Source organism: Phaethon aethereus (genome assembly GCF_964289735.1).
Source record: "Phaethon aethereus genome assembly, chromosome: 28".
Taxonomy (NCBI): Eukaryota; Metazoa; Chordata; class Aves; order Phaethontiformes; family Phaethontidae; genus Phaethon; species Phaethon aethereus.
Genome location: NC_138604.1, coordinates 3,648,525 through 3,673,557, shown reverse-complemented (window position 1 = coordinate 3,673,557; position 25,033 = coordinate 3,648,525). Strand labels below are relative to the sequence as shown.

The 25,033-nt window shown below is 71.8% G+C and overlaps 5 protein-coding genes across 5 annotated transcripts; all 5 read left to right on the top strand.

The window, feature by feature from the left end:
- Positions 1-1,915: 1,915 nt before the first annotated feature.
- Positions 1,916-2,918, top strand: LOC309414129 (protein S100-A10; the record flags this gene model as incomplete). Its single annotated transcript, XM_082011410.1, has 2 exons — positions 1,916-2,047; positions 2,757-2,918. 2 exons carry the CDS (start codon positions 1,916-1,918, stop codon positions 2,916-2,918), a joined length of 294 nt encoding a protein of 97 aa, XP_081867536.1.
- A 1,759-nt stretch (positions 2,919-4,677) lies between these two features.
- LOC309414286 (uncharacterized protein) lies at positions 4,678-6,373 on the top strand (the record flags this gene model as incomplete). The annotated part of the gene is given in 4 exon segments (XM_082011586.1): positions 4,678-4,953; positions 4,956-5,176; positions 5,251-5,361; positions 5,443-6,373. Coding segments are annotated over 4 exon segments (1,539 nt in total).
- A 1,345-nt stretch (positions 6,374-7,718) lies between these two features.
- On the top strand, positions 7,719-15,501 carry RORC (RAR related orphan receptor C; the record flags this gene model as incomplete). The annotated part of the gene is made up of 10 exons (XM_082011585.1): positions 7,719-7,769; positions 11,195-11,392; positions 11,479-11,620; positions 11,891-12,241; positions 12,505-12,626; positions 12,790-12,922; positions 13,373-13,480; positions 13,567-13,677; positions 14,291-14,412; positions 14,530-15,501. The coding sequence occupies 10 exons, from the start codon at positions 7,719-7,721 to the stop codon at positions 14,686-14,688; spliced, it is 1,497 nt and encodes a 498-aa protein (XP_081867711.1). The 3' UTR covers positions 14,689-15,501.
- Positions 15,502-16,272: 771 nt separating this feature from the next.
- Positions 16,273-19,785, top strand: TDRKH (tudor and KH domain containing; the record flags this gene model as incomplete). The annotated part of the gene is made up of 12 exons (XM_082011584.1): positions 16,273-16,396; positions 16,700-16,806; positions 16,911-17,100; positions 17,330-17,469; positions 17,599-17,875; positions 18,026-18,192; positions 18,291-18,463; positions 18,741-18,805; positions 18,934-19,085; positions 19,198-19,386; positions 19,457-19,544; positions 19,730-19,785. 12 exons carry the CDS (start codon positions 16,273-16,275, stop codon positions 19,783-19,785), a joined length of 1,728 nt encoding a protein of 575 aa, XP_081867710.1.
- A 641-nt stretch (positions 19,786-20,426) lies between these two features.
- Positions 20,427-23,445, top strand: MRPL9 (mitochondrial ribosomal protein L9; the record flags this gene model as incomplete). Its single annotated transcript, XM_082011720.1, has 7 exons — positions 20,427-20,507; positions 20,827-20,986; positions 21,185-21,309; positions 21,625-21,675; positions 21,961-22,062; positions 22,405-22,488; positions 22,902-23,445. The coding sequence occupies 7 exons, from the start codon at positions 20,427-20,429 to the stop codon at positions 23,031-23,033; spliced, it is 735 nt and encodes a 244-aa protein (XP_081867846.1). The 3' UTR covers positions 23,034-23,445.
- Positions 23,446-25,033: the final 1,588 nt, after the last annotated feature.

The window sequence follows — 25,033 nt, the reverse complement described above, 5'->3', positions numbered from 1 at the left end:
TCTTGGATAAGGGCAGGAGGGCGGGCCCATCCGGGTCACTGGCCGCTGGCTTCAGCGCCCTTCAGGAGCATTGGCGAGCTGCCGCCATGTTGGGTGAGGGCAAGCTGGCAAGGCCGCCACGCCCTTAGGGCACGTGGGGGCGCGGCCGCCATCTCGCGAGAGGGCAGGCGGTGTCCGCCGGGCGCGGCTTCGCGCCTATTGTGGGTCATGAGGGGTGGCCGCCATCTTGGCTGAGGGCAGAGTGACGGCGGGGGGGGTGTCAGCGCTGCCGAGGGGGGGTCCCTGGGTTTTGCGGGGGCTCCTTGGGGTCTTGTTGGGAATTGAGGCGGGTCCTTGAGCCGGGGCGGGGCGTCCCCGGGGATTACGAGAGGCCCTGTGAGGAAGGGGGGGCCCGTGGGGTGGGGTCGTCGGGGGGGGGGGCTGAGGGCGGGGGGATCTGGGGACAAGGTGGGCCCCCGGGGTAAGAGGCGCCCCGTGGGTGTGCGTCATGTCCCGTCCCCTCCCCGCCCCACAGGCACGAAGAAAACACGCCGCCCCGGGGGTGCTGCGGAGGCGGCGGGGCGCCCTGCCACGCGTGGGCTGCCGCCGCGGGGTCCCACGCCTCGGCCACCCAATTAGCCGTCGTTAGCCGACACGCGCCGGGGCGGTGTCCCCGCGGGGAGGGATGGGGGGGGGCAAGGGAACAGGGAGAGCTCCCGCGGGGGGGTCCCGGGAGGGGGCAGTGGGGCAGGATGGGGGCTCTCGGGAGGGCAGTGGGGCGGGGTGTGGGTCCCGGGGCGGGGGGGGTCCGGGGAAGGGGGCGGGACGCGGGTGACGCAGCGGCCCCCCCCGCCCCCGCCGTGCCTACCCCCGGCGGCGCCGCGCCCCGCCACTGCCCGCCGCGCTCCGCTCCGCGCCCCGCCGCCCGTGAGTACCGCACCGGGGGTCCCCGGCGCCGCATCCTTTGGGGGGGCCCGGCCCTGCACCCCGCTTGGGGGCGTCGATCCTGCACCCCGCTTGGGCGGGGGCTCGATCCTACACCCCACGGGGGGGAGGGGGCTCGATCCTGCACCCCTCGTTTGGAGCGGCCCCCCCCCCCATGCTCCCCCCGGGGTGCGGAACCCCAGTCCTGCCCCCCCGCTAGAGGAAGACCCCAACCCTGCCCCTCCCGTTAGGGGTGGGCCCCATCCTGCACCCCAACCCCCCCAGCGGGACCTCCCCCCATTAAAGGGTGCCCCGGAGATGGGCATGTGGTGCCCCCAGGGCCCCCCCAAGGTTTGGGGGTGCCCGTGGGGGGACACAGCCCCCCCAAGAGACGTATCCTGCTGGAGGGGGCCTGGCCGGGGGCTCCCTGGTGCTGGGGGTGGCCCCGGCACCCCGAGGGGGGCACACCGAGGTTTTGGGGGTTCGTGGCGCTGGGCGGGCAGGGTGGGGGGCAGCGGCATGCCTCAGTTGGGGGCAGGCCCCCATGGGGCAGGCGTGTCCCCGCGCTGTCGGCACCCCACATCTCTGCCAGGCCCAGGCGTCTCTTCCCAAAACGGCGACGGGGCGGGGTCACCCCTTGGGGGGGCCGCTTGGGGGCCCCCCCCCCCCGTGACCCCTCGGTCATGGGGAGACTGAGGCAGAGTGCGCCCCGCCCAGGGAGGGGCCGGGGGCTTTGCGCAATGCCCCCCATGACTCACGGGGATCCCCAGGGCGCCCCATAGCCGGGGGGGGGGGGACGGACAGGGGACACGCCCGCGGGGTATGTTCCCCCCCCCCGCCCCGGCCCCACCCCGCGGCCGCAGCCCGGAGCTGAGTCATTCCCGGCGGCTGGAAAACCGCTCACACGTGTGATGAGTGGTGCCAGCCTCAGGCCGGGGCCAGGGGGCGGGGCGCGGGGCTGAGCCGTGTGTCTGTGTCCCCCCCCCGCAGCCGCAGCCCCCAGCCCGCAGCCATGCCGTCGCAGATGGAGCACGCCATGGAGACCCTCATGTTCACCTTCCACAAGTACGCGGGTGACAAGGACCACCTCAGCAAGGAGGACCTGCGGGCGCTGATGGAGAAGGAGTTCCCCGGCTTCCTGGAGGTGGGGGCAGGATCGGGCCCCGGGGGTCCCTCTGGGGTGCTATGGCACCCTGGGAACAGCCCCTATACACCCCAGGGTCGGACCCTATAGCACTCTGGGACCAACCCCTATAGTACCTATTGGGATCAGGCCCAATACACCCCAGTTTCGGTCTCTATAGCCCCTCTGGACCAGCCCTTTATAGCCCCCCCGGGAGCAGCCCCCATAGCCCCCTGGGAGCAGCCCCCAGAGCCTCCCAGGAGTAGCCCCTATACACCCTGGCAAAAACCTCCATAGCCCCCCGGGAGCAGCCCCCGTAGCCACCCGGGACCAGCCCCCAGAGCCCCCTGGGAGCAGCCCCTATACACCCTGGCAAAAACCTCCATAGCCCCCCGGGAGCAGCCCCCAGAGCCCCCCGGGAGCAGCCCCCATAGCTCCCTGGGAGCAGCCTCTATACACCCTGGCAAAAACCCCCATAGCCCCCCCGGGAGCAGCCCCTATACACCCCGGGAGCAGCCCCGCAGCCCCAGAACAGAGCCCCCCGGGAGCAGCCCCCGCAGCCCCGTGGGACCAGCCCCCGTAGCCCCCGTGGGACCAGCCCCCCGGGACCAGCCCCCAGAGCCCCCCAGGACCAGCCCCATAGCACGCCGCCGGGATGGCACCCCAGGACCCCGCGCCGGGCGCAGCCCCGAGGCGGGGTGAGGGGCCCTGAGCGCGCCGCTGCCCCCAGAACCAGCGGGACCCGATGGCCCTGGAGAAGATCCTGAAGGACCTGGACCAGTGCCGGGACGGCCGGGTGGGCTTCCAGGGCTTCTTCTCCCTGGTGGCCGGGCTCACCATCGCCTGCAACGACTACTTCGTGCTGCACATGAAGCAGAAGGGCCGCAAGTGAGCGCGGGGGCCGCCCCGCGGGAGCCCCCCGCCCCAATAAAGGTGTTTTGTACTACGCTGGGGCCGCCTCGTTTCTGGGGGTCGCGGTGGGGGGCCGCGGGTGGAGCCACGGGGGGCTGTATAGGAACGTAAAGGGGCCGGACGGGGGTCTATAGGGCTGCGCGGGGGTCTATAGGGCCCACGCAGGGGTACGCGTTGGCATACAGGCGCCCCGTACGCGCTGACGAGGGTTGCACAGCGCCGTGCCGGCAGAGGGCTGTATAGGCACATATAGATGTCTGCGAGGCCTGCACAGAGCTGTACAGGTACGTACAAGGCGGCTATAGTGCCAGAGAGCTGCATAGGGGTATATAAGAGCTGCATAGGGGTGTGTAGGGGCTGTATAGGGGTCCACAGGAGCTGTACCGGGCTGTATAGGGGTGTATGGGTGTCCGGAGGGGTTGTATAGGGCTATATGGGATGGTGTAAGGGTGCGTAGGGGATCTGTCAGGGCTGTATGGGCGTCTATAGGGGGTCCACAGGAGCTGTGTAGGGCTCCGTGGGGTGGCATGGGGGTCTATAGGGGGGCCCATAGGGGCTGTGTAGGGCTCCGTGGGGTGGCATGGGGGTCTATAGGGGGGCCCATAGGGGCTGTGCAGGGCTCCGTGGGGTGGCATGGGGGTCTATAGGGGGGCCCATAGGGGCTGTGTAGGGCTCCGTGGGGTGGCATGGGGGTCTATAGGGGGGCCCACAGGGGCTGTGCAGGGCTCCGTGGGGTGGCATGGGGGTCTATAGGGGGGCCCACAGGGGCTGTGTAGGGCTCCGTGGGTGGCATGGGGGTCTATAGGGGGGCCCATAGGGGCTGTGCAGGGCTCCGTGGGGTGGCATGGGGGTCTATAGGGGGGCCCATAGGGGCTGTGTAGGGCTCCGTGGGGTGGCATGGGGGTCTATAGGGGGGCCCACAGGGGCTGTGCAGGGCTCCGTGGGGTGGCATGGGGGTCTATAGGGGGGCCCATAGGGGCTGTGTAGGGCTCCGTGGGGTGGCATGGGGGTCTATAGGGGGGCCCACAGGGGCTGTGTAGGGCTCCGTGGGGTGGCATGGGGGTCTATAGGGGGGCCCATAGGGGCTGCATGGGGCGCTACGGGGGTGTCCGGGGCGTCTATAGGGTCTGCATAGGGGGCTATAGGGGGTCCCTCGGGGCGGGGCGCGGCTGCTACGGAAGCCGGGGAGGCCCCGCCCCGCCGGTGACGCACGTGGGCGGGGCCCGCCCTGACCGCTCGTCCGGCGGTCGCCGCGTCCGGGGCCTCGCGCGGCGCAGCGGGGGCCGAGGGTGCGCGCGGGGTCACGGGGCCGGGGGCGGGTGGGCGAGAGGGACCGGGCGGCTGGGACAGGGACCGGGCTGACCTCTGACCTCTGACCTGGCTGTCCTTGACCCCACCGGGGTCCCACGGGGGGGGGGGGGGCCACCATGAGTGACGTCACTGCCCGTGCCCTCGGCCGGGAGTGACATCACTGCTGGGAGTGACATCATTGCCGGCTCCCAGCGTGGTGGCAGTGGGTCTCCCTGACAGGGTGTGACATCACTGTCAGGCCTGGTGATGATGTATGACATCGGCGTCTCGCAGCAGCAGCAGTAGCAGCAACCGGGCGTGACATCACCAGCAACCTCACCAACCAGGCGTGACATCACCAGTGACCCCAGCGACCAGGCGTGACGTCACCAACCGACCTCACTGACCGGTGGCCTCACCGACCGGGCGTGCCATCGCAGCCAGGAGCCATGTGGCGCGGCGGCGGGGCGGCGACACGGGCGCTGGCCGCCGGCGGCTGGCCACGTCCCCCCCCCGCCCGCTCCTGCCCACGGCCCCCTGCCCGCCCCGGCCCCGCCGTGGGGCCGGAGCCCCCCCGGGACCTCGCGGTGCCCAACGAGGGCTGGAGCGGCGCCATGCGCCGGCATTACCGGCGCCTCCTCGACATGGCCGCCGCCGGGGCCTGGGCACGGCTCCCCTCCTACCGCAGCACCCGCCACCACTTCCCGGGTGGGTGCTGCCCGGGACCACCGGGAAGAGGTGCTGGGGCGGGGGGTGTCACCCCACAGCCCGCCCTGACCCGGCTGCCGTCCCCGCAGAGGTGCCGGTGACGCCGGGGGACACGCGGCTCTTCCTCCGCGCCATCGAGGGCGCCGGTGACGGCTTCGAGTACGCCATGTTCCTCAACGCCGCCGAGCGCCGCCTGCTCTGCCTCTTCCAGCCCGGCCCCTACCTGGAGGGACACCCGGGGTGAGTGTCACCGTCACCGTCACTGCCACCGGCGTCCCGCCGCCCCGGCGCTCACCGTGTCCCCCCGCCGCCAGCCTGACCCACGGCGGCGCCATCGCCGCCATCGTCGACAGCACGCTGGGGACCTGCGCCCTGGCGGTGGCCGGGAAGGTGATGACGGCCAACCTCAGCATCGACTACCTGGCGTGAGTGTCGCCGCGGCCGGGGGCGTCCCCGGGGGGGCCACGGGGGGACGGAGGGGCCTGAGCCGCCGTGTCCCCGCGCAGCCCCGTCCCGCTGGGCGCCGTGCTGCTGGTGGACGGCCGTGCCGAGCGGCTGGAGGGGCGCAAGGTGTTCCTCTCCTGCCAGGTCCGGAGCGCCGACGGGGACACGCTGCACGCCCGGGCCACCGGTGAGGACGGGGACCCCCGAGGACCCCCGGGCGGGGCGGGGCGGGGGGGGTCCCCATCCAGCCCTTCTCCCCTCTCCTGCAGGTCTCTTCATCCGGCTGGAGCCCGGCGAGCACCGGCCGCAGGAGGAGGACGGTGGCCGGTAGCCGGCCCCGGGCACCCCGCGTGCCCCCCGCGTGCCCCCCGCGTGTCTCCCGTGGCCCCCCCGTGTGCCCCCTGTGTGTGTCCCCCCCTGCCTCAGTTTCCCCAGGTGGGGCTGGGGGGGCCGCCAGCATTAGAGCCGCTGTGGATCACCCCTCGTGTCCCTGGTGTTTCTGTGGGGTTCAGCTGCGTCCCGGGAGGGTCACGGGTGGGACCCCACGGCCGGGAGGGGCCACCTGTGGTGGGGGTAGGGACCCCTTTGGGACCCTTCCAGGACCCCCCCGCACATGTGTCGCCGCTGCGGCCGCCTCGGGGCACCCCCGCTGCGCTGCCCACGGTTGGGGACACCCCCACCCTCCCCCGTGGGGTCCCCGTGACACGGGAGGACCGAGGGTGGGCTCGGCCACTGCCCCACCCGGCAAGGGGAGGGCGGGGCCTGGGGCGGGGTCAGGCGCGGAGGGGGTGCTGGGCGGGGCGTGGTCGTGTGGGCGGGGCCGCGGCAACCGAAGAGGTGGACGGAGGCAAGCGGCGCTGTGGGCGGAGTCCCGAGAGGTGGGCGGGGCCGTGGCGGCGGTCTTGGGCGGGGCCGGGAGGGGTCCGGCGGGGTCTGTGGGCGGGGCCGAATAGGGTGGGCGGGGCCGGGAACCCCCCCGGTGGGCAGCGCTGAGCCCGGCGGCAAATGGAGCCGAGGGCAGTGGGACGCGGACACGCGGGGAGACGGGACACGCGGGGACACGGGACAGGGCCGGGCCGGTGGTCGTGGGGACCCCCGGCGCCCTGGGTGGCGCTCGCCAAGGCTGCGGCCTCAGTTTCCACCACGACCCGGCAGCCTCCGAAACCCCACGGGCGCCTGGGGGTGCGGGGATCCCGCGGCTGCACCCCAGAGCCGGGCACATCGGGGTGCCGTGGGGTCCCGCGGCTGCACCCCAAGGCCGGGTGCTGCGGGTTCCCACGGCTGCACCCCACAGCCGGGCGCATCAGGGTGCCGTGGGGTCCCACGGCTGCACCCCAAAGCAAGGCACATCGGGGTCCCGTGGGTTCCCATGGCTGCACCCCACAGCCGGGCGCATTGGGGTGCTGTGGGGTCCCATGACTGCACCCCAAAGCTGGGCGCATTGGGGTGCCGTGGGTTCCCACGGCTGTACCCCACAGCTGGGTGCATCGGGGTGCCGTGGGGTCCCACGGCTGCACCCCAAAGCAGGGCACATCGGGGTCCCGTGGGGTCCCATGGCTGCACCCCAAAGCTGGGCGCATCAGGGTGCCGTGGGGTCCCGTGGGGCCCGGGGATGTTGAAGCCGCCCCAGGGGATTTGGGAGTACGGTGACAGTGCCCGCCCGGGTCCCTGCTGCGCTTCGCCTGGGGTCACCGGAGGTCACGGGGGTGGGGGGCGCGGGGTCCCCCCGCCGCCCCTCCATGCCTCAGTTTCCCCCCGGCCGCGCCGTGGAAAGTCGGAAATTTCCAGTGCGTGGGGCCGGGGGGGCAGGATGCCGGGGGGGCAGGATGCCGGGGGGGCCCCGGCGCCCTTATAACGCTCGGCCGCGCCGCCCGCGCCGCCGCCGCCGCCATGCGAGGTAGGGCCCGGTGCGGGGGGCTGCGGCGGGGGCACACGCGTGTGCGAGCGTGGAGGCGCGTGCGAGGCGGGGGGAGCGGGGGCTGCGTGTGGCGGGGAGTGGGAGGGGGTGTGCGTGTGTGCGAGCAGGCGGGAGCGTGCAGGGGTGTGCATGCGTGTGCGTGCGGCTGTGGGAGCACGCAGGGGTGTGCGCGCGTGTGTGTGTGCAACGCTGCAGGAGCGCACGGGTGTGTGCGTGTGCGGTCGGTGGAAGCTTGCGAGAGCGGCCGTACGTGCGTGCAGGCACGATGGAGCCTGCAGAGTGCGAGCGCGTGTGCAAGGGAGAGGGAGTGTGTGTGTGAGAGCGTGTGTGCGTGTGCAAGCAGTGGCAGCAGGCAGGAGCGTGTGTGCAAGGGCGTGGGGGCACGTGGAGATCCGTGTGCGTGTGCAAACTGGGGGGGGCATGCAGGGTGTGTGCAAGGGCGCGGGAGGGGGCAGGTGCGTGTGCAAGAGGGTGAGTGCACACGTGTGTGGGCGTGTGGGCATGGGGAGTGTGCAAGCAAGTGGGGGTGCGTGTGTGCAAGGGTGTGGGAGCACACGGGTGTGCGTGTGTGTGTGTGCAGGCGTGGGCATGGCTGTGTGCTTGTGCAAGCGGGTGCGAGCATGTTGGACCATGTGTGCACACGCGTGTGGGAGCGGTGCACGTGGGAGCGTGTGTGTGTGTGAGGGCAGGGTGCAGGCAGGCGTGTGCATGGCCGTGCCGGTGCACACCTGTGGGAGCACACACGTGTGCAGACACACGTGGGCACATGCACGCGAGCGTGCCCACACGTGTGCATGTGTGAGAGTTCCAGGGCTGCTGGGGCACAGGGGCGCGTGTGTCAGCGTGTTGCTGCTCGCACAGGCGTGTTGGCACATGTTACAGCACGACCATGCGTGTTTTGGCATGTGCAGCCATGTTTAGGGGCACACGTGCGATGACGGTCGTGCCACTGCATGTGCGCGCACCACGGGGTCTGTGCACGCGTGTTACGGCGTGTCGCTACATGCGCACACATGTCACAGCATGCTGCTGCCTGTGCACGCATGTTCTGGTGTGTAGCCGCACACGCGCCCGTGTTACGGCGTGTGCAGACATGTTGCAGGGCGGTTACAGCGCTGTGCGGCTGTTGCACACGGCTCTGGGTGCCCATGCACGCACCATGATGTGCACGCGTGTCGTGGGGCGTGCACGCATGTTATTACGTGTTGTCGCGTGTCCTGGCGGTGCCGCGGCGCTGGGCAGCTCTGTTTCCCCCCGCACCCGCAGCTGTGGCTGCGAGCGCCTGAGGCCGGGGGCGCGGGTGCCCCCCAGCACCCATGGGTGCCCCCGTGCACCTGCGGGTCGGGCGCTCGCCCTTAGATGTGGTGGGGCTGGCAGCTGCGCGGGGCCGGCGCAGGTGATGCGGACGGGGACGCGGACGGGGACGCGCAGGTGGCCTCGCTCCCGCGCCACCCCCACCCGCAGCCCTCCCCTGCTTTGGCGCTGGGGAAACTGAGGCAGGGGTGCCAGCACCCCTGGGTGCTGGGGCCAGGGTTCCCTCCTTCCCCTCTGTGTCATGGCATGTTGGCCTGTGCCGTGACGTGCCTGCCCATGTCATGGCGTGTTTTGTCATGACGCCGCACTGGTGGGGGGGGGTCAGGCACGTCGGGTCGTCCCCCGGCCCCAGGGACGGTGGGTGCTGACGGGTGCCAGCAGGTCCCCGTGGGTGCTGGGGGGCTGAGGGTGCTGCTGGGTGTCCCCAAGGCTGACAGGTGCCAGCGGGTCCCTGTGGGGTGACGGGTGCTAACGGGTGCCCGTGGGGCTGGCGGGTACCCGTGGGTGCCTGCGGAGCAGGTGGGGGGCAGTGGGTGCCCTGGGGCCAGCGCGTCCCTGTGGGGCTGACGGGTGCCAGTAGGTCCCCGTGGGGCTGAGGGGTGCTGGTGGGGCTGAGGGTACGGGGGGGTGCCCACGCTGCGGGCGGGTGCCGTGGGTGCCAGCGGGGAGGCGTGGGGCCGGGCGAGACCTCGTCGACCTCTCGCCGCCGGTTCCTGGCAGGAGCAGCACCCGAAAGCGGCGCTTCCTGGCAGCCGCCGGCGCCGGCACCGTTGACTAATGTGGGTGCCGGGGTGCGGCGCTGACTCAAAGCGCCGAATTCCCAGGGCCCCTCCGGGCCGGCGCTGCCGCGGGGGTCCCCGGTGCCCGGCCGCCGGCGCCGGATGCGAGGGCGGCTGCCGGGCCCCAAAACTGGGGCGGGTGGAAAAAGCCGACGAAGCGGATTCGGCCCCGGGAGGAAGAGGTGCGGGCGCGTGCGCGCGTGTGCGCGCGTGAAGGAGCGGCTGCCAGCGTGCGAGAGCGTGTGCGAGGGCGCGAGGGCGCGCAGGAACGCGCGAGAGCGTGCGCGAGGATCGGCGGACACGTACCAGTCTGTGCAAGCATCCCCGGGCGCGCGAGAGCGTGCGCGAGCACGCGCAGGCGTGCACTGGCGTGTGCAAGCGCACACAAGCGTGCACAAGCATTTGTGAACGTGTGCGAGCGCGCTTGAATGTGTGCAAGGATCGACAAGCGTGCAGCAGCCTGCGGGAGCGTGCACAAGCATTCACAGCTTTGTGCAACCCTTCGCAAACGTGCACGGGCAAGTGTGCCCAAGCGTGCGCGCGTGCCCACGCGCGCCTGAGCGTGCCCAAGCGTGCAGCAGCCCCCCCAGCGTCCCCGTGCTTGAACGACCACGTGTGGGTGTGCACACGTGTGCCTGTGAGTGCATGTGAGTGTGCAAACGTGTGTGAGCGGGCAGGGCGTGCTCGGGCAGGCCTGACTGCGCACAAGCGCGTGCAAGGGTGCATGGACGCGCACATACGTGCACAAGCGCGTGCAGGGCGGAGGGTGACGAGCCGGTGGCAGTCGGGGGACGCGCGCCCTCGGGGCGGGAGGGGTCTCCCGGGGGCTCTGGGGCACCCCCGGGGGTTGGGGTCCCCCCCGGCTGCAGCGTCCCCACCCTGGCGTCCCCCCCCCGCCCCAGCCCCGTGGCCCCCACTCCCACGGCGCCGGTGCCCCCCACCCCGCTGACCGCCCCCCGTGGCCCCCCGCCCGCGGGTGCCGCGCCGGGCCGTGCCAGGGCCGTGCCGGTGCCGTGCCGGGGCGGCGGGCGCCTTCCTGCAAGGTGGGGCCGTGTCCCAGTTGCGGCTTCGCCGGCGCTCGCTGCCGCTGCGGTTGCGGCAGCCCCCGGCGTCCGGCAGGGCCCACCCTGTGCCGGGGCCGCGGGGGGACGCCCAGGGGCACCCGGGGGCTCCTGAGCCCGTAGGGCGCGTCGCAGCCCGTGGGGCGGCACGGGAGCCCACAGGGTCCATGTGAGCACGTAGGGACCAGGCGAGCTCGCGGGCGGCGCGTCAGCCCGTAAGTGACATCTGCGCCCATAGGGGACACGGATGCCCACAGGGGACACGTGAGCCCACGGAGCCCCGGTGAGAACGTGGGTGGCAGACGTGGACCCGGAGGGGACACGTGGTCCCGTAGGGCCCTCGGGAGCCCACGGGGTGACGTGGGAGCCTGTGGGGTGATGTGTGAGCCCACGGGGGACGTGAGCCTATAGGGGACACATAAACCCACACCAGCCACGAGAGAGCCTGTGTAGGGACACGTGAACCCCTGGGGGACACGTGAGCCCGTCTGGGACACATGGACCCACAGGGGACAGACGAGCCCACAGGGGACTGTATGAACCCGTAGGGGACACGTGAGCCCATAGGGGACTGTGTGAGCCCATAGGGGACACACAAGCCCATAGGGGACTCTGTGAGCCCATAGGGGACTCTGTGAGCCCATAGGGGACTGTGTGAGCCCATAGGGGACTGTATGGACCCATAGGGGACACAAGGCCACAGGGGACAGTGTGAACCCACAGGGGACACCTGGTCCCACAGGGGACACGTGAGCCCAGGGCGTGCACGCGGGGACACAGGTGGCACACGCGGCCCCAGGGGCGCCGGGGGGGACCCCCGGGGCGGGCGCCCACGCCGTCCCTCCCGCCCGCAGCCCACATCGAGGCGATCCCCTGCAAGATCTGCGGGGACAAGTCCTCGGGGATCCACTACGGCGTCATCACCTGCGAGGGCTGCAAGGTGGGCCGGGCGGCGGGGGGCGGCGGGGGGCGGCGGGGGACGCCGGGGGGCGGCGGGGGGCGGCGTGGCGGTGACCCCCGCCGCAGGGCTTTTTCCGGCGCAGCCAGCAGAGCAGCCTGAGCTACGCCTGCAGCCGCCAGCAGAACTGCCCCATCGACCGGGCCAGCCGCAACCGCTGCCAGCACTGCCGCCTGCAGAAGTGCCTGCGCCTCGGCATGTCCCGCGACGGTGCGTGCCCGCCCGGCCCACGCGTGCAGCCCCCACAGCCGGCTGCGGCCCCCCCAGGGGGACACCCCGGGGAGGGGGGGGGGGGGCGGCCGCGGCGGCCCCGGGAGGAAGCGGAGGGGCCGTGGGTTGCGCCCGGAGGAAGCGGGGCGGCGGGGGGCCCCCGTGGCACGCGCGTGGGGCCGGAAAGCCCCGGTGCCACGGCTATGTAGGTCGCGGGGAGCCGGGCCGTGTGGCACGCGTGTCCCCCAGCGCCGCCGCCGCTCCCCGCAGCCGTCAAGTTCGGCCGCATGTCCAAGAAGCAGCGGGACCGGCTGCACGCCGAGGTGCAGCAGCAGCTGGAGCAGCGGCAGCGGGAGCGGGCGGCCGAGGGGCCGCCCCCCATCCCCCTGGGGCTGACGGGGTGCCGGGGCCGCCCGCTGAGCCCCGCCGGCACCCCGGGGTGCCCCGGCACCCGCCGCGGAGGGACGGAGGGCAGAGCTGGACCCGTGGCGGAGGTGGAGCCGGCGCGGCTGGAGGGCACCGAGCGGGGTCCGGATGGGGATGGGCACGGCCCCGACTTCTACCCCCACCCCGAAGTCAGCACCCTCCTGGAGACACCCGCACCCTCCAGCGTGGAGATCGGTGAGGCGCCGGGTGCCGCGTGCCTGTGGGGGCTGGCTCCGTCATCCGTGGGTGCCGGATGGTGATGGGATCTGGCCCCGTCACCTGTGGGTGCTCAGTGGTGGTGGGCTGTGGCTCCGTCACCCATGGGTGCTCAGTGCTGGTGGGACCTGGCTCCGTCACCCGTGGGTGCTCAGTGGTGGTGGGACCTTGCCCATGGGGGACATGGGCAAGGGCTGCCTGCCCCATCCCGGTCCCCAAGCCCCCGCCCCGTGGCCCCGCAGAGCACCTCACCCAGAACGTCCTCAAGTCGTACCGGGAGACCTGTCAGCTCCGCGCCGAGGACCTGCAGCTGCGGCGCTGGGACACCTTCTCGCGCGAGGAGGTCTGCGCCTACCAGAAGAAGGTGAGCCCGCCGCGGTGGGCCGGGGATGGGCACACGGCTGTCCCCAGGGCACGCGGCGGGTGCCGAGGGCCGGGCGCGCGGGGCTCCGGCGCCGCACGGCGCGTCGGGGAGGTTCTCGGGGGGCGTTGGGGGTCGGGGTGGGGGATGACGGCCGGCCCCGCAGTCGACGGAGGAGATGTGGCAGCGCTGCGCCGGGCGCATCACCGAGGCCATCCAGCACGTGGTGGAGTTCGCCAAGCGCCTGCGCGGCTTCATGGACCTCTGCCAGAACGACCAGATCGTCCTCCTCAAAGCGGGTACGGGGCCACCTCTGTCCCCAGCCCCGGGGCCACCATGTGCCCTCATCCCCAGCCCCAGGGCCACCCCATTCCCTTGTCCCCAGCCCCAGGGCCACCCTGTCCCCCGGTCCCCAGCCCCACAGTCCCCACCGTCCCCGTCTCCCCAGCCCTGGTGTCCCCAGGCCATGGGATGCTCGGGTCCCATGAGGGAGGTGACAGTCCCCAGAGGATGCCGTGGCCCCAAGGGGTGGCGTGGTCCCATCAGGGGGTGGCAGTCCCCATGGGCTGCTCTGGGTCCCACCGGGGAGGTGACAGTCCCCGAGGGCCACCCCGACCCCACCGGGGAGGTGACGGCCCCCGGGGCTGGTGCCACGGGGACACCGACCCAACCGTGAGCAGCGGTGCCACCGGGCCCCGTGTCCCCGGTGCCACCGTCGCTGTCCCCGTCCCGCTGCCGGGCGGCGGCAGGTGCCATGGAGGTGGTGCTGGTGCGCATGTGCCGAGCCTTCAACTCCGACAACCGCACCGTCTTCTTCGAGGGCAAGTACGCCGGCGCCGAGCTCTTCCGATCCCTGGGTAGGGCGGGGGACACGCGGGGGGGACACGCGGGGGGACACGCGGGGGGACACGCGGGGGACACGCGGTGACGAGGGTCCCCCCAGGCTGCCACGAGCTCGTCGGCTCCATCTTCGACTTCGCCCAGAGCCTCTGCGCTCTGCACTTCTCGGAGAGCGAGGTGGCCCTCTTCAGCGCCCTCGTCCTCGTCAACGCCAGTGAGGGAACCCCGGACCCCCTTCCCCCCGGACCCCCTTCCCCCCGGACCCCCTTCCCCCGGCCCCGATGGGACCCAGATGGGATGTGCCCCAAACCCCGTCGTTCTGGGCACAAATCCGCCGTGCCTCTCCCGCCCCGCTCCCCGCGCCGGCGGCGCCGCGGCCCTGCTCCTGTCCCCACCCTCGCCGCCTCCTGCCGTGGCCCCACCGGTCCCTGTCCTTGTCACTGTCCCTGTCTCCATCCCCGGCCCCTCCGCGTCCCCATCCCACGTTACCCACCGCATCCCACCATCCCCTCGCCACCCACCGTGTCCCCCGTCCCCATGCCACCCACCACGTCCCGAGCCCCACATCACCCACCACGTCCCCATCCCACGTTACCCACCGTGTCCCACCATCCCCTCGCCACCCACCACGTCCCCGTCCCCATGCCACCCACCATGTCCCCATCCCCACGTCACCCACCATGTCCCACCATTCCCATGCCACCCACTGCGTCCCCGTCCCCACATCACCCACCATGTCCCCATCCCATGCCACCCACCGAATCCCCGTCCCCTCGCCACCCACCGCGTCCCCGTCCCCTCGCCACCCGCCGTGTCGCCGTCCCCAGACCGGCCGTGGCTGCAGGAGCAGGCCAAGGTGGCGCGGCTGCAGGGACGCCTGGAAGTCGCCTTCCGCCTCCTGCTGCGCCGGACGCACCGCGAGGGGCTCCTGGCCAGGGTGCGGGCGCGGGTGCCCGGGGGGACGGGCGAGGGACCCTGGGTCGCGGGGCGCCCCGCGGGCGCGACGCACACGGGGCGCGGCGCCCGGCGCGGCAGGCGCGTGACGGGCGCGCGTCCCCGCGGGCAGCTGCCGCCGCAGGGGCGCCTGCGGGCGCTGTGCTCGCAGCACGTGGAGCAGCTCCAGGCCTTCCGCCGCCTGCACCCCGGGGTGCTGCACGCCGCCTTCCCCCCGCTCTACCGCGAGCTCTTCGCCTCCGAGGCCGAGACCCCCGGCGGCGCCCGCTGAGCCCACGCAGGGACGCCCGGAGGGGCTCCGTCAGCCGCGCAGGGTCCGACACCCGGCGGGGCTCCATCACCCGGCGGGATTTTGTCACGCGGTGATGCTCCATCGCCCGGTGACGCTCCGTCACCCAGTGATGGTGTGTCACCCAGTGATGCCCTGTCACACGGTGACGCTCCGTCACCTGGCAGGACTCCATCGCACAGTGACACTCCGTCACCCGGCGATGCCCCGTCACCCGGCGGGGCTGTCACCTGGTGGTGGTCTGTCACCTGGTGGGGCCCTGTCACCCAAGGAGGACCCGTCACCCAGCAGAGCTCCATCGCATGGTGACACTCCCCCACCCGGCGACGTCCCGTCACCCGGCGAGGTCCGTCAACTGTGGGTGCCTGACCCCACGGATGCCCCAAAAACTGGGGGTACCCTGTCACGGGGGGATGCCCCGTCACCCGAGGGTGCCCCGCCTCCCAGGGGAGCAGTCCGGGGTCTCCGGGGCCGCGGTGGGTGGTCGGCCCCACCCGGGACGGGAGCGCGGACCCCCGGCTCTCCCACAGTCGCAGGCTCCCGCGTGGGCCAACACACGTGGCCCCCCCACCCACGGGTAGCCCGGCACGGTGACGGGCGGCGAGTGACGGGGGGTGCCCGGCCGGGGCCGCGGCCGTACCGAGGTGGAATAAAGGCATTTTGGGGGACGGCGCGTCCGTGGGCTCCGTCACGCGGGGAACGGCGGCGCGGGGGGGGAGGCACCGGGCGGAACGGGGTGACAGGGGGTAGCCGGGGGTGACGCCGGGTGACTCCGGGTGCGGCGGACACGGCGCGAGCCGCGTCCCGGGACCCCACGGCCACGCAACGCGGGGCGTTGTGGGACGGCGCAGAGCCCGCCCCCGCCCCGGCCCGCTCTACGGGATGCCCTGGCCGTCACTCACGGCTCAGGGTGGGTCCGAGCCCCCTCTATTGCTCGTTGATTGGCTCTAGCCGGCCACAGCACGGCACGGATTGGCCGCTTTATTCCCAGGCAGGCGCTGGGCCCCGCCCCCTCCCCCCCTCTTCTCCCTCCCCCTCCTGTGGGAGGCCGTCCGGGGATTGGCCACCGCCCCTTTAGCGGTGATTGGTGGGGCGGGGAGGAGCGGCGCTATGACTGGAGCGCGTCGGGAGGGGGCGGGGCTAGCGGCCGCTGGGCGCGTGAGGCGACGGCGGCTCGAGGGGTGGCGGGCGCGGGCGGACCGGGGCGAAGCTGGGCCCGGGGCTCCCGGCCGGAGCTGGTGTCCGGGGGCTGCGCCGCCGGGACTGCGCTTCCCCAGTAGCTTGAGGCCGCCCCGGGAGGCAGCGGGACCGTGGGGGTCGGTGCTCACCCGCTGCGGCGGCTCCTCTCCTCCCAGGGCCGCCGGGAGCTGCAGCCTGCTCCGGCGGGACCGGGGCCGGGGCGGGCTCAGGCCTGAGCGCCCGCTCGCAGCGGGTGCGTGGGCGGGAGGGAGGCGGCGGAGGGTGCTGCGGTGCACGGGGAGCTTCGGCCTGGGCCCCCCGTCCCACACAGGGCCTGACCGGGAGAAGCTCCCGGTAGAACCCCTCCTTCCTCAGGCCGCGGGGAAGATGACGGCGGAGCGGGGTCACTGGAACAACCTGACCACCCTGCAGAAAGCCGCGGTGGTCCTGGGGATCCCGGCCAGCGCCGCCATCCTCTACATCCTGTACCGCAGGTACCGGGAGAGCCGAGGTGGGTGTCGCAGCCCCCGGGCCATTCCCAGCCCTCCCACGTGTGGGCCTGAGCGTTCAGCCGCCTCCCCCGTACCCCGACCTCCCCTCGCCTTCCTCAGACGTGCTGAGGTAAACACCCCGGGGGTATTCAGAGCTGCCCCAGAGCCTCCTGCCCTGAGGACGGGGAGGCTGCTGGAGCAGCTTTGCCCGCTTTGAATTTCCCTTGTGCTGCTTGTAAAACCCTCTGGGGGTTTCTGCCTCCCTGTGCGGATGGACGTGGCTGCGGGGACCTGCTGCTGTCACTCTGCCGCTTTCCCCTCAGAGGAGCGGCTGACCTTTGTGGGAGACGAGGAGCTGGAAATTGAGGTGCGAGTTCCTCGGGCCACCGTGAAATCCATCATCGGCCGGAAGGGAGCCACCATCAAAAAGGTGAGGGATGCTGGAGGCTGACGGGGGGACGAGGAGAGGCCACGGCACTCCCGCCAGATGTTTACCGGGAGCCGGGGGCTGGTCTCCACGCGCTGTGCCCACAGCTAAGCCGAGAGACGGGAGCTCGTATCGACGTGGAGGAAGAGGAGGAGGGTGAGGAGGCGGTGCTGCTGATCTCGGGGTCCCCCAGCCAAGTCTGCCGGGCAAAAGCCACCATCCACCAGATCGTGACAGAGAGCATCCCGGTGTCAGAGCAGCTCTGCGTACCCCAGAGAACCGTCGGCAGGATTATTGGTACCTCTGCTCCCCACCGGGGTCATTCTACCCGGGGAGGCAGGGGACAGTGGGAGGTGTCACGAATTTACCCACTCAGTGTCTGTGGCAGCACAATCGCTGTGAAAAGCCCTGGCAGCGCGAGCGTGTCAGAGCAGGATTGCTGCTCCGGTTCCCCGTGGGATGGAGGCCAGCTCCTGCTCTGAATTGGCTCTGAGTCCTCGGTTTCCCGGGGCTCTGTCTCCTGCAGGCCGGGGCGGCGAGACGGTGCGGGGCATCTGCCGCAGCTCGGGGGCCAAAGTGCTCTGTGAGCGTGAGGCCGACGCCGGCCTGGCCCCAGTCAGGGTCATCCAGCTCTCGGGGACACGGAAGGAGGTGGCTGCCGCCAAGGTGAGCAGGAGGCGGCGGGGCTGGGGCCAGCCTGGCCCCCAAGCCAGACTCTCTCCTCTTATTTTCTTCTTCTTCTTTTTTTTTTTTTTTTTTTTTTTTTTTTTTTTTTTTTTTTCATTCTTCCTCAAGAAACTCATCATGGAGAAGCTGATGGAAGACGAAGCCTTCCGGAAGGAGCTGGCCCAGTCGACAGCGATGCGGTGCCAGCGCAAGCAGCCCCTGGGCAGCCGGCGGGAGCAGGAGCCGCTCCCTGACGGGGTGCCGGAGCACAGGGAGGAGGACGAGGGTCCCTCCTGGGATGAAGGCTGGCTCCGGGGCCAGGCCACCTTTGAGGAGGCAGAGGAGCTGGAGGACGAGAGCGAGGAGCTGGGGGCAGGACCTGATGCAGCAGCGCCGAAATTCGAGGGTGAGCGAAGCATTTGCGTCATCCCCAGGGTGTGACGGGAAATGGGCAGGGGGCTTGCTGGGGTCCCTTGGGGACCTGAGGCGTACCGTGAGCCGTTGGAATGGCGCCAGGGCTCTGGTCTCACCGGGGCCCCCTGCACCTCTCCTGTAGTTCCCAGCCCTGATTTCGGCTTCCACGCGGACGAGCACCTGGAAGTTTACGTCTCAGCCGCGGAACACCCCCACCATTTCTGGATCCAGATCATCGGCCACCGCAGCCTGCAGCTGGACAAGCTGACCGCCGAGATGCGGCAGTACTACCGCAGCAGCGGCTGCGCGGTGAGACCCCATGGGGTACCGGCTTCCTGTGCATCCCCCTCCCCACAGGGCATGTCCCCTCGCCTGGCCCGGGGCCATCACCACCCTGTCCCCTTCAGGCCAAGCTCCTGACCGTCCAGGCAGGGGACATCGTGGCCGCTCCCTACGTGGATGGCAGTGACTGGTACCGCGCCCGCGTCCTGGGCACCCTGGAGAACGGCAACTTCGATCTTTACTATGTGGATTTTGGGGACAACGGAGAGGCCCCCGGCACGGCACTGCGAGCCCTGCGGTGAGCATGGGCCATCCCTGGGGAAGAGCTGGCAGGGGGGCAGCAGGGCCCTGGTTTCGCATCCTGGGGAGCTTGTGGCATGGGCCAGTGCTCGTGACTGCGTTGCCAGAGGAATTAGCCAAGATAATTCGGTGTTTTGTGAAGTGGTTGTGGCACGAAGAGCCGCAGGGAGCCGGGATTGCGCCCGAGGCGGGCTGTCCTCACCGGGAGAGCCGGCAGCTGCGGTGGCACGACCTCACGGTGGCACAACCTCACGGTGGCTTTCTCTCCCTGCCAGGAGCGACTTCCTCAGCCTGCCCTTCCAGGCCATCGAGTGCAGCCTGGCCGGCGTTGCACCCGCCGGTGAGCGAGGAGAGGGACCCGGGCGCTGCCTGGTGGGGGGCCGGCGGCTGGATTCGGCCATGTGGCGTCCCCGTGAGTGGCCGGTGGCCGTGCCGGGCTCCGCTCGCCCTGTTAACCCTCTCCTGCAGGGGACGAGTGGGAAGAGGCAGCGCTGGACGCATTCGACCGGCTCACCCACTGTGCTGCGTGGAAACCGCTGGTGGCGAAAATCTCCAGTTACGACCAGTCGGGGCTCTGCGCCCGGCCACGCATCCGACTCTACGCTGCCCAGGGCGGAGAGGTAAGCCCCCCACCCCCGGCCATGCCCCCTGCCGCGCTCATTCAAACGCACCCCAACCCCCTTCCCTGGTGCCTCCCTGCCTTTCTCCGGCACCCATCTCCTTTCTGTGCAGAACCTGGACGTGGGAGCGGAGCTGGTGCGTCTGGGCCACGCCGTCCCTGCGCCTCCGGAGGAAGAGGACGGGGCGCTGGGGGACAGCCCCCCGCTGCCAGCAAAGGAGGCCACGGCGCAGACACTGGTGAGCAGAGCTGTGATTAGAGAGGGCGGCTTGTCCTCCTGCCTGGCGTCCCCACGGGGGCCGGTTCCTTCCCGCGCCAGAACTGGGCTCGTGCCTGTCGGGGCCGCGGTTACCTCGGCTCTTCCCGGCACAGGGGGACGTCACGGGTGGGAGCCCCTCACCGCAGCCCCGGAACAATCCGTCTGAGCCCCTGGTGCCGCTGTCCTGCGTTGGCCTTTCAGGTGAGCCGGGGTGCGGAGCCCTCCTGCCGGCGCGGCTGGGACTGAGCCCAGGCCCACCGCCACCTTATCACCGGTGCCCCCCCAGCCCAGAGGCCATGCCCCGGAGCGGGACAGCGTTCCCCAAACTGCCTCAGTCCTGCTGGGCGCGGCACCTGGGCTCCCCTCTGACCCTCTGCTCCATGCAGACGGCAGCTCCGGTGGTGGCCAGGACGGCGACGGGACCCCACTGAGTGCCCGGTGACGCAAGCACCTGACGCTGGCAGGGCGGGAAGGCCCGGGCCCCCGCCCATCTCTCTTCTCCTCCCGTTCCTGGTCTCTGGCCCCTCCGGTTGTGGGGGGGATGGTTTTCGCCTCGGCGCGGTTTGGCGGCGTGGGGACAAGAGCCGCTCTGGGCTCGTGGTTCAATAAAATGGAAAGTTCTGGAGCGCCCTGCCTGTGCGCTGGGTTCCCAGGCAGCACTGCCCGCACACCCCTCGGGAGCCCGGAGGAGGCGTTGGGGCCGGTCAGTGAACAGGGCCCGGGGGGAGCCCGCGGTTGGGAGGGGGGTCCCCTCGTTTCGTGGGGGGCAAGCGGGAGCCGCCATGCTGGGGTGCAGGCTGTCCTCGGGCGGGGGAACAGGGGCGGTCTAGAGTACCCGGGGGGGAGTTGGGGGTACTGGGAGCGCTGGGCACAGGCGCGCGGCGGGCAGCCTCCGGTGGGGTCCTTGGGCACCGGCGACCGGCTCCGGTGGGACGCTACTGCGCAGGCGCGCGGTGGGCGGGCGCGGCGGCGTCTCCCTGCGCAGGCGCGCTGGGCGCCTCCGCGGGGGTCCTGGGCCGCAGGCGCGCGGCGGGCAGCCCCGCGGGGTCCTCGGGCGGCGCCGGCAGCGGCGCGGGGGCCGCCATGTTGGGCCGGGGGGCGACGGGGGCCTGCGGCCTCCTGGTGCGGGCGGCGAGCCGCGCCCTGAGCCTCAGCCACGGCCGGGTGAGCGGCACCGGGGGTGTCGGCCGCCTCCGCCAGGCGCTCCGGGGGGGCTCTGTGAGGGGAGCGGGCGGTGCTGGGAACGGCTGTTAGGTGCTGGGGGTGTGTGGGGGCACCTGGGGCTCCGGTGGGGGGTGTCTGGGGTGTGTGGGCGTCGGGAGCGTTTAATAAAGTGCGGGGGGGGGTGTGTGTGTGTGTGTGTGTGTGTGGAAGGGGGTGGGCGTTTTCCTCTCGCCTCGGTCGCGCCTCCCGGGACGGAGCGGGGTTCGCGGGGAAGTGGGAAGCTCCCGGTTGCTCGGCTCAGCCGTTCCTCCCGGGCCAGGGGACGGTGGTGGTGGAGCGGTGGTGGCAGGTCCCGCTCAGCAAGGAGGGGCGGCAGCCGCGCCTGCACCCGCGGAGGCACCGCATCTACAGGCTGGTGGAGGACACCAAGCACCTGCCCAAGGAGGACCTGGAGCTGATCCTCACCCAGTCGGTGGAGGGTACGTTCCCCCCTCCGCCGCCGCCGGCCGCTCGGCCTCTGTCCCCTTGCGCGAGGAGGGGAGAGGCCGGGTCCCCCCGTTAGGCCCGACAGGGGGTGATGCGGTGGCCGCAGGGGCTCGTCCCTCGGGCCGCAGGATGATTTAGGGCCACAGAGCCCTGAAACCAGTCATTTTGTGGTGTTTTGGGTCACCTCGCAGGTTTAGGGAGCCGGGGAGACGTGGTCAGGGTGAAGAAATCCGTGGGTCGTAACAAGCTCCTGCCCCAGGGGCTGGCCGTCTACGCGTCGCCGGAGAACAAGAAGATGTTTGAGGAGGAGAAGAAGGTGAGTCGCACGAAGGGGCTGCTCCCCGCCCGGCCGGGGTGTCTTTAGCCTGTCCACGCTCTGAAATGGGGAGATCTGAAAGCCGCAGCAGCGAGCTGGCTCGAAAGGCTCGGTTGCTTTTTGGGGTCGTCCCTGTGTTCTTCTACCCACGGGTTGGTGGCTTTGTGGGGTGAGATCTTCTGGTCGCCTTAGAAACGTGGTCCTGTAATGAGCTCCGCTCGTTAATAAATTAATTTTTACAGTGACGAGAGAGCCCTCCAGGGCTCAGCTGAGCCTTCATTTCAATTATTCCCCTCGCTGCTCTCGTCCCTGCAGTTGCGCCAAGAAGGGAAGCTGGAGATGCTCCAAACCCAAAGCGGGGAGAAGGTGAGTGGAGGGCTGCTGGGGAGTCTGTAGGGTTCTTCCGCAGAAATCCGTGAGTCCTGGAAAGCGCAAAGCCTCAGCCCGAGCCCCTTGGCTGGGCGCCAGGAACCCACCAGCAGCCTGAGCATGTGTGCGCTTCCTGGGGCAGGGTCGAGGGCCGGGGACAGCCCCGGGACCTCCCTGCTCACCCCACGAATCCCTCGGGACGTCGGTGACTTCCCAGCCGGAGCGGCGGGAGCGCAGCACTCTCCGCTCTGCTCCCCGCCACCTTCCTTCCTGCCTTCACAGACCATCAAGTTCCTCAAGAGCTGCCGCCTCGAGGTGGGCATGAAAAACAACGTCAAGTGGGAGCTGAACAACGAAATCGTGGCTCGCCACTTCCTCAAAAACGTGAGTGGCTCGTGCCAGCGTGGCCTGGAGCTGGCTCCGCGCCGGCCAGGAGCCCTTTGCCAGCGCCGTGTGCGAGCGGAGCTGCAGGAGTCAGTCGTGGGGGCCCAAATGCCGGGGCGGGGGTGTCGCCGCAGGGCTTTGGCTTGGGTTTGAGGAGCCAGTGGTGCGGCCGTGGCTGGTTTGGGGCTCAGCCGAGGGTTTAAGACCTTAAAGGGATTAAGAAAGGAAGATCATGCCTTGGGGGCCAAGGCCGCCGTGCCAGGGGTCCTGGTAATGGGCTGGGGAGCCGGGGGGCTACCCCTGCTCCCGGCCTTCACGCCGGGGCCTCACTTGCTTTCTCAGCTGCGGGTTTTCGTGCCTCCCCATGCGCTGAAGCTGCCGGAGGAGCCCATCACCAGGTGGGGCGAGTACTGGTGCGATGTGACGGTAAGCGAGCGGCCCCCGGTCCGCGCCTCCCTTCCCCTTCTCTTGGGACCCCTCCGCCCCGTGGGGGTCTGTCCCTGGCGGCCCTGCCCCCGTGCCCGCACCAGGGAGCCCCTGTGCCGCGCCAGCAGCGCCCGGCCTGTGGCCCGGGGTGGGGTGTGGGGAGCGGAAATACTTTTTATTTAAAAAAAAAAAAACAAAAAAACCAAAATTCCTCTTCTGTCCCTCCGGGGCGAGGAGCTGGCTCCCAAACTGCCTCCCGCAGCTTTGGCTGCCTGTCGTCGCCGCCGGTGCTCCGTGTCAGCCGCTGTGCCGGATGGCTGGAGTGCGCGGGCCGGGGGGCGAGCTCCCCGCTTTCCCAGACGGAGCGCAGGTGGGGGGCTCCCACCCTGACCCCGCTCCCTCCCGTGCGGCAGGTGAACGGGCTGGAGACGGTGCGGGTGCCGATGGCCGTGGTGCAGTTCCTGCGGCCCAAGACCAAGCGCTACAAGCACGCGCTGGCGAAGCAGCAGGCGCAGCTGGAGGCGCGCAGGGCCGCGCTCCTCTGAGCTGGGCGGCCTTGGGCCCCCCCAGCCTACCCCTGGGGTCCCCCTGCCTCACCCTGGGACCCCCTGTCTCCCCTGGGGGTCCCCCAACCTCCCCCCTGGGCTCTCTGACCTCACCCTGGGACCCCCACCCTCCCCCCTGGATCCCCCCACCTCCTGCCGGGGTCTCCCACCTCGCCCTGGGACCCCCAGCCCCCCGGTGGGTGCCCAGCGCCGGTTTGGAGGCATGGGGGGGTCCTTCTGGGGCTGGCGTGTCCTGGGGGGGCTGCTCTGCTGTGCCCCGCTCCCTGCCGGCACCGCTGCACCGAATAAAGGGCTCGGCATGGCCTGGAGCATGGTGAGGGTCCGCTCCGGGGGCGTGATGGGGGTCTGCTCTGGGGGGGTGGGCGGGTCTCAGGGCGTTGATCCTGGTCCTCTCGGCTCTGCCTGGCTCCGGCTCGGCCCCTCTGGCTGCCTGAAGTACCCTGGGGTGGGGCAGGGGGCCAGTGCGAGGCCGTGGGGACCCCGCTGCGGCCGTGGGCCCCCCCCGCACCCCCCACCCCTCACCTGCGGCGAACTCCAGGACATCGGCCGGGCGCTGGAGCAGCAGCTCCCTAGGGGGTGGGGGGGGCATAGGATTTTGGGGGGGAAGGGGCCGTTCTCCCCGGGTTCCCACCCGGGAAATGGTTTTCACACGGTTTCCCGGGGGTGAGGTTCCGCGGAGGGGGGGCGGGGGGGGGGGGGGGAATGAGGGACGGGGGTCCGCGTCCCACCTGAGGAAGCCCTGCAGCAGCCGCCGGATCCCCGGGTGGTCCCGCAGGTACCTCTCGCTGCTCAGGCGGAGTGTGGGCTGCGGGGGGACACTGTCACGAGTGGGTCTGCCCACACAACACTCTGCCCGGTGCCACACCCCGATGCTGTGGAGTGTCACCCAGACACGCGCCCCCATGGGGGTCACCCACAGCACCCTCCCACGCGTGTGAGCGTGTCCCGAGGACTGGGGGGGGGGGCGGTGGGCCCCCGTGGGCGGCTGCACCGGCGTGTCCCTTCCCACCCCACGGCACCTGGTGGGGACGCGACGGCGGTTGCGGCGACGCCATCTTGGCTGCGCCCGTCGCGGCCCGTCGCCATAGCAACGGCGGGGCGGGGGGTGGGCGCGTGACGCGGGGTGGGGGGGGGCTGCCGGTGTGAGCGCGCGTGTCCCTGGGACACAACGGCCGTCCGTGGGCCCGTGTCCGTGGGCCCGTATCCGTGGGGCCCCGCCCCGGCGGCTCCTGTCGCTCAGCACCGTGGACAGCGCCGGGCGGGACACGCGGGGTCGGACACGCGTGCGCGCGCGTGAGCGCAGCTTCCCCCGCGCCCCCGCACACCCACGCGCCCAGCCGGAGCCCCGGGAGCGGCGGGAGCCCCGGGCCCAGCCGGTGCCCGTGTCCGTGTCCGTACCCGGTGGCCGGTGCCGGGGCCCGTCTCGGGGCCCGGTAGCCAGTGCCGGGGCCCGGTAGCTGACCACGGTAGCCGGTGCCGGTGCCCGGTAGCAGGTGCCCGGTAGCCGGTGCCGCTCTGACATCAGCGCCGGGTGGGGCGGGGCGGGGCGGCCTCGGCCGCGGAAGAAAAGCGGCGAACGGGGGTCGGGCCCGGCCGGTGCCGGTGTCGGGGCTCTCCGGGAGCGCGGCCGCCATGGGCCGGGCCGGGCGCTGAGCGCGTCGTGTGCGTGTCCCCACCCCGTCCCCCCGGTACCGGGGGCAGCGGTGCGGCGAGCGGGCGGTACCGGCGGTCCGGGCCACCGGGAGCTGGGGTCCGCCGCACCCGCCCGGGCGGGCCCCGTCGGGAAACGGCCGGGACCTACCGGGAGCGCCGCCCCCCGGGCAGCGCTGCCCCCGCCCCGCCGCGCCCCGTCCCCGGAGCCGAGCCGAGCCCCGGGGCCGCCTCGTCCTTTGTGTGCGCCGGCCGCAACCCGGGAGCCGCCACCGGCGACCGAGCCCGGGCGGAGGGAGCGGTACCGGCGGCCGCACCGGGAGCCGCGC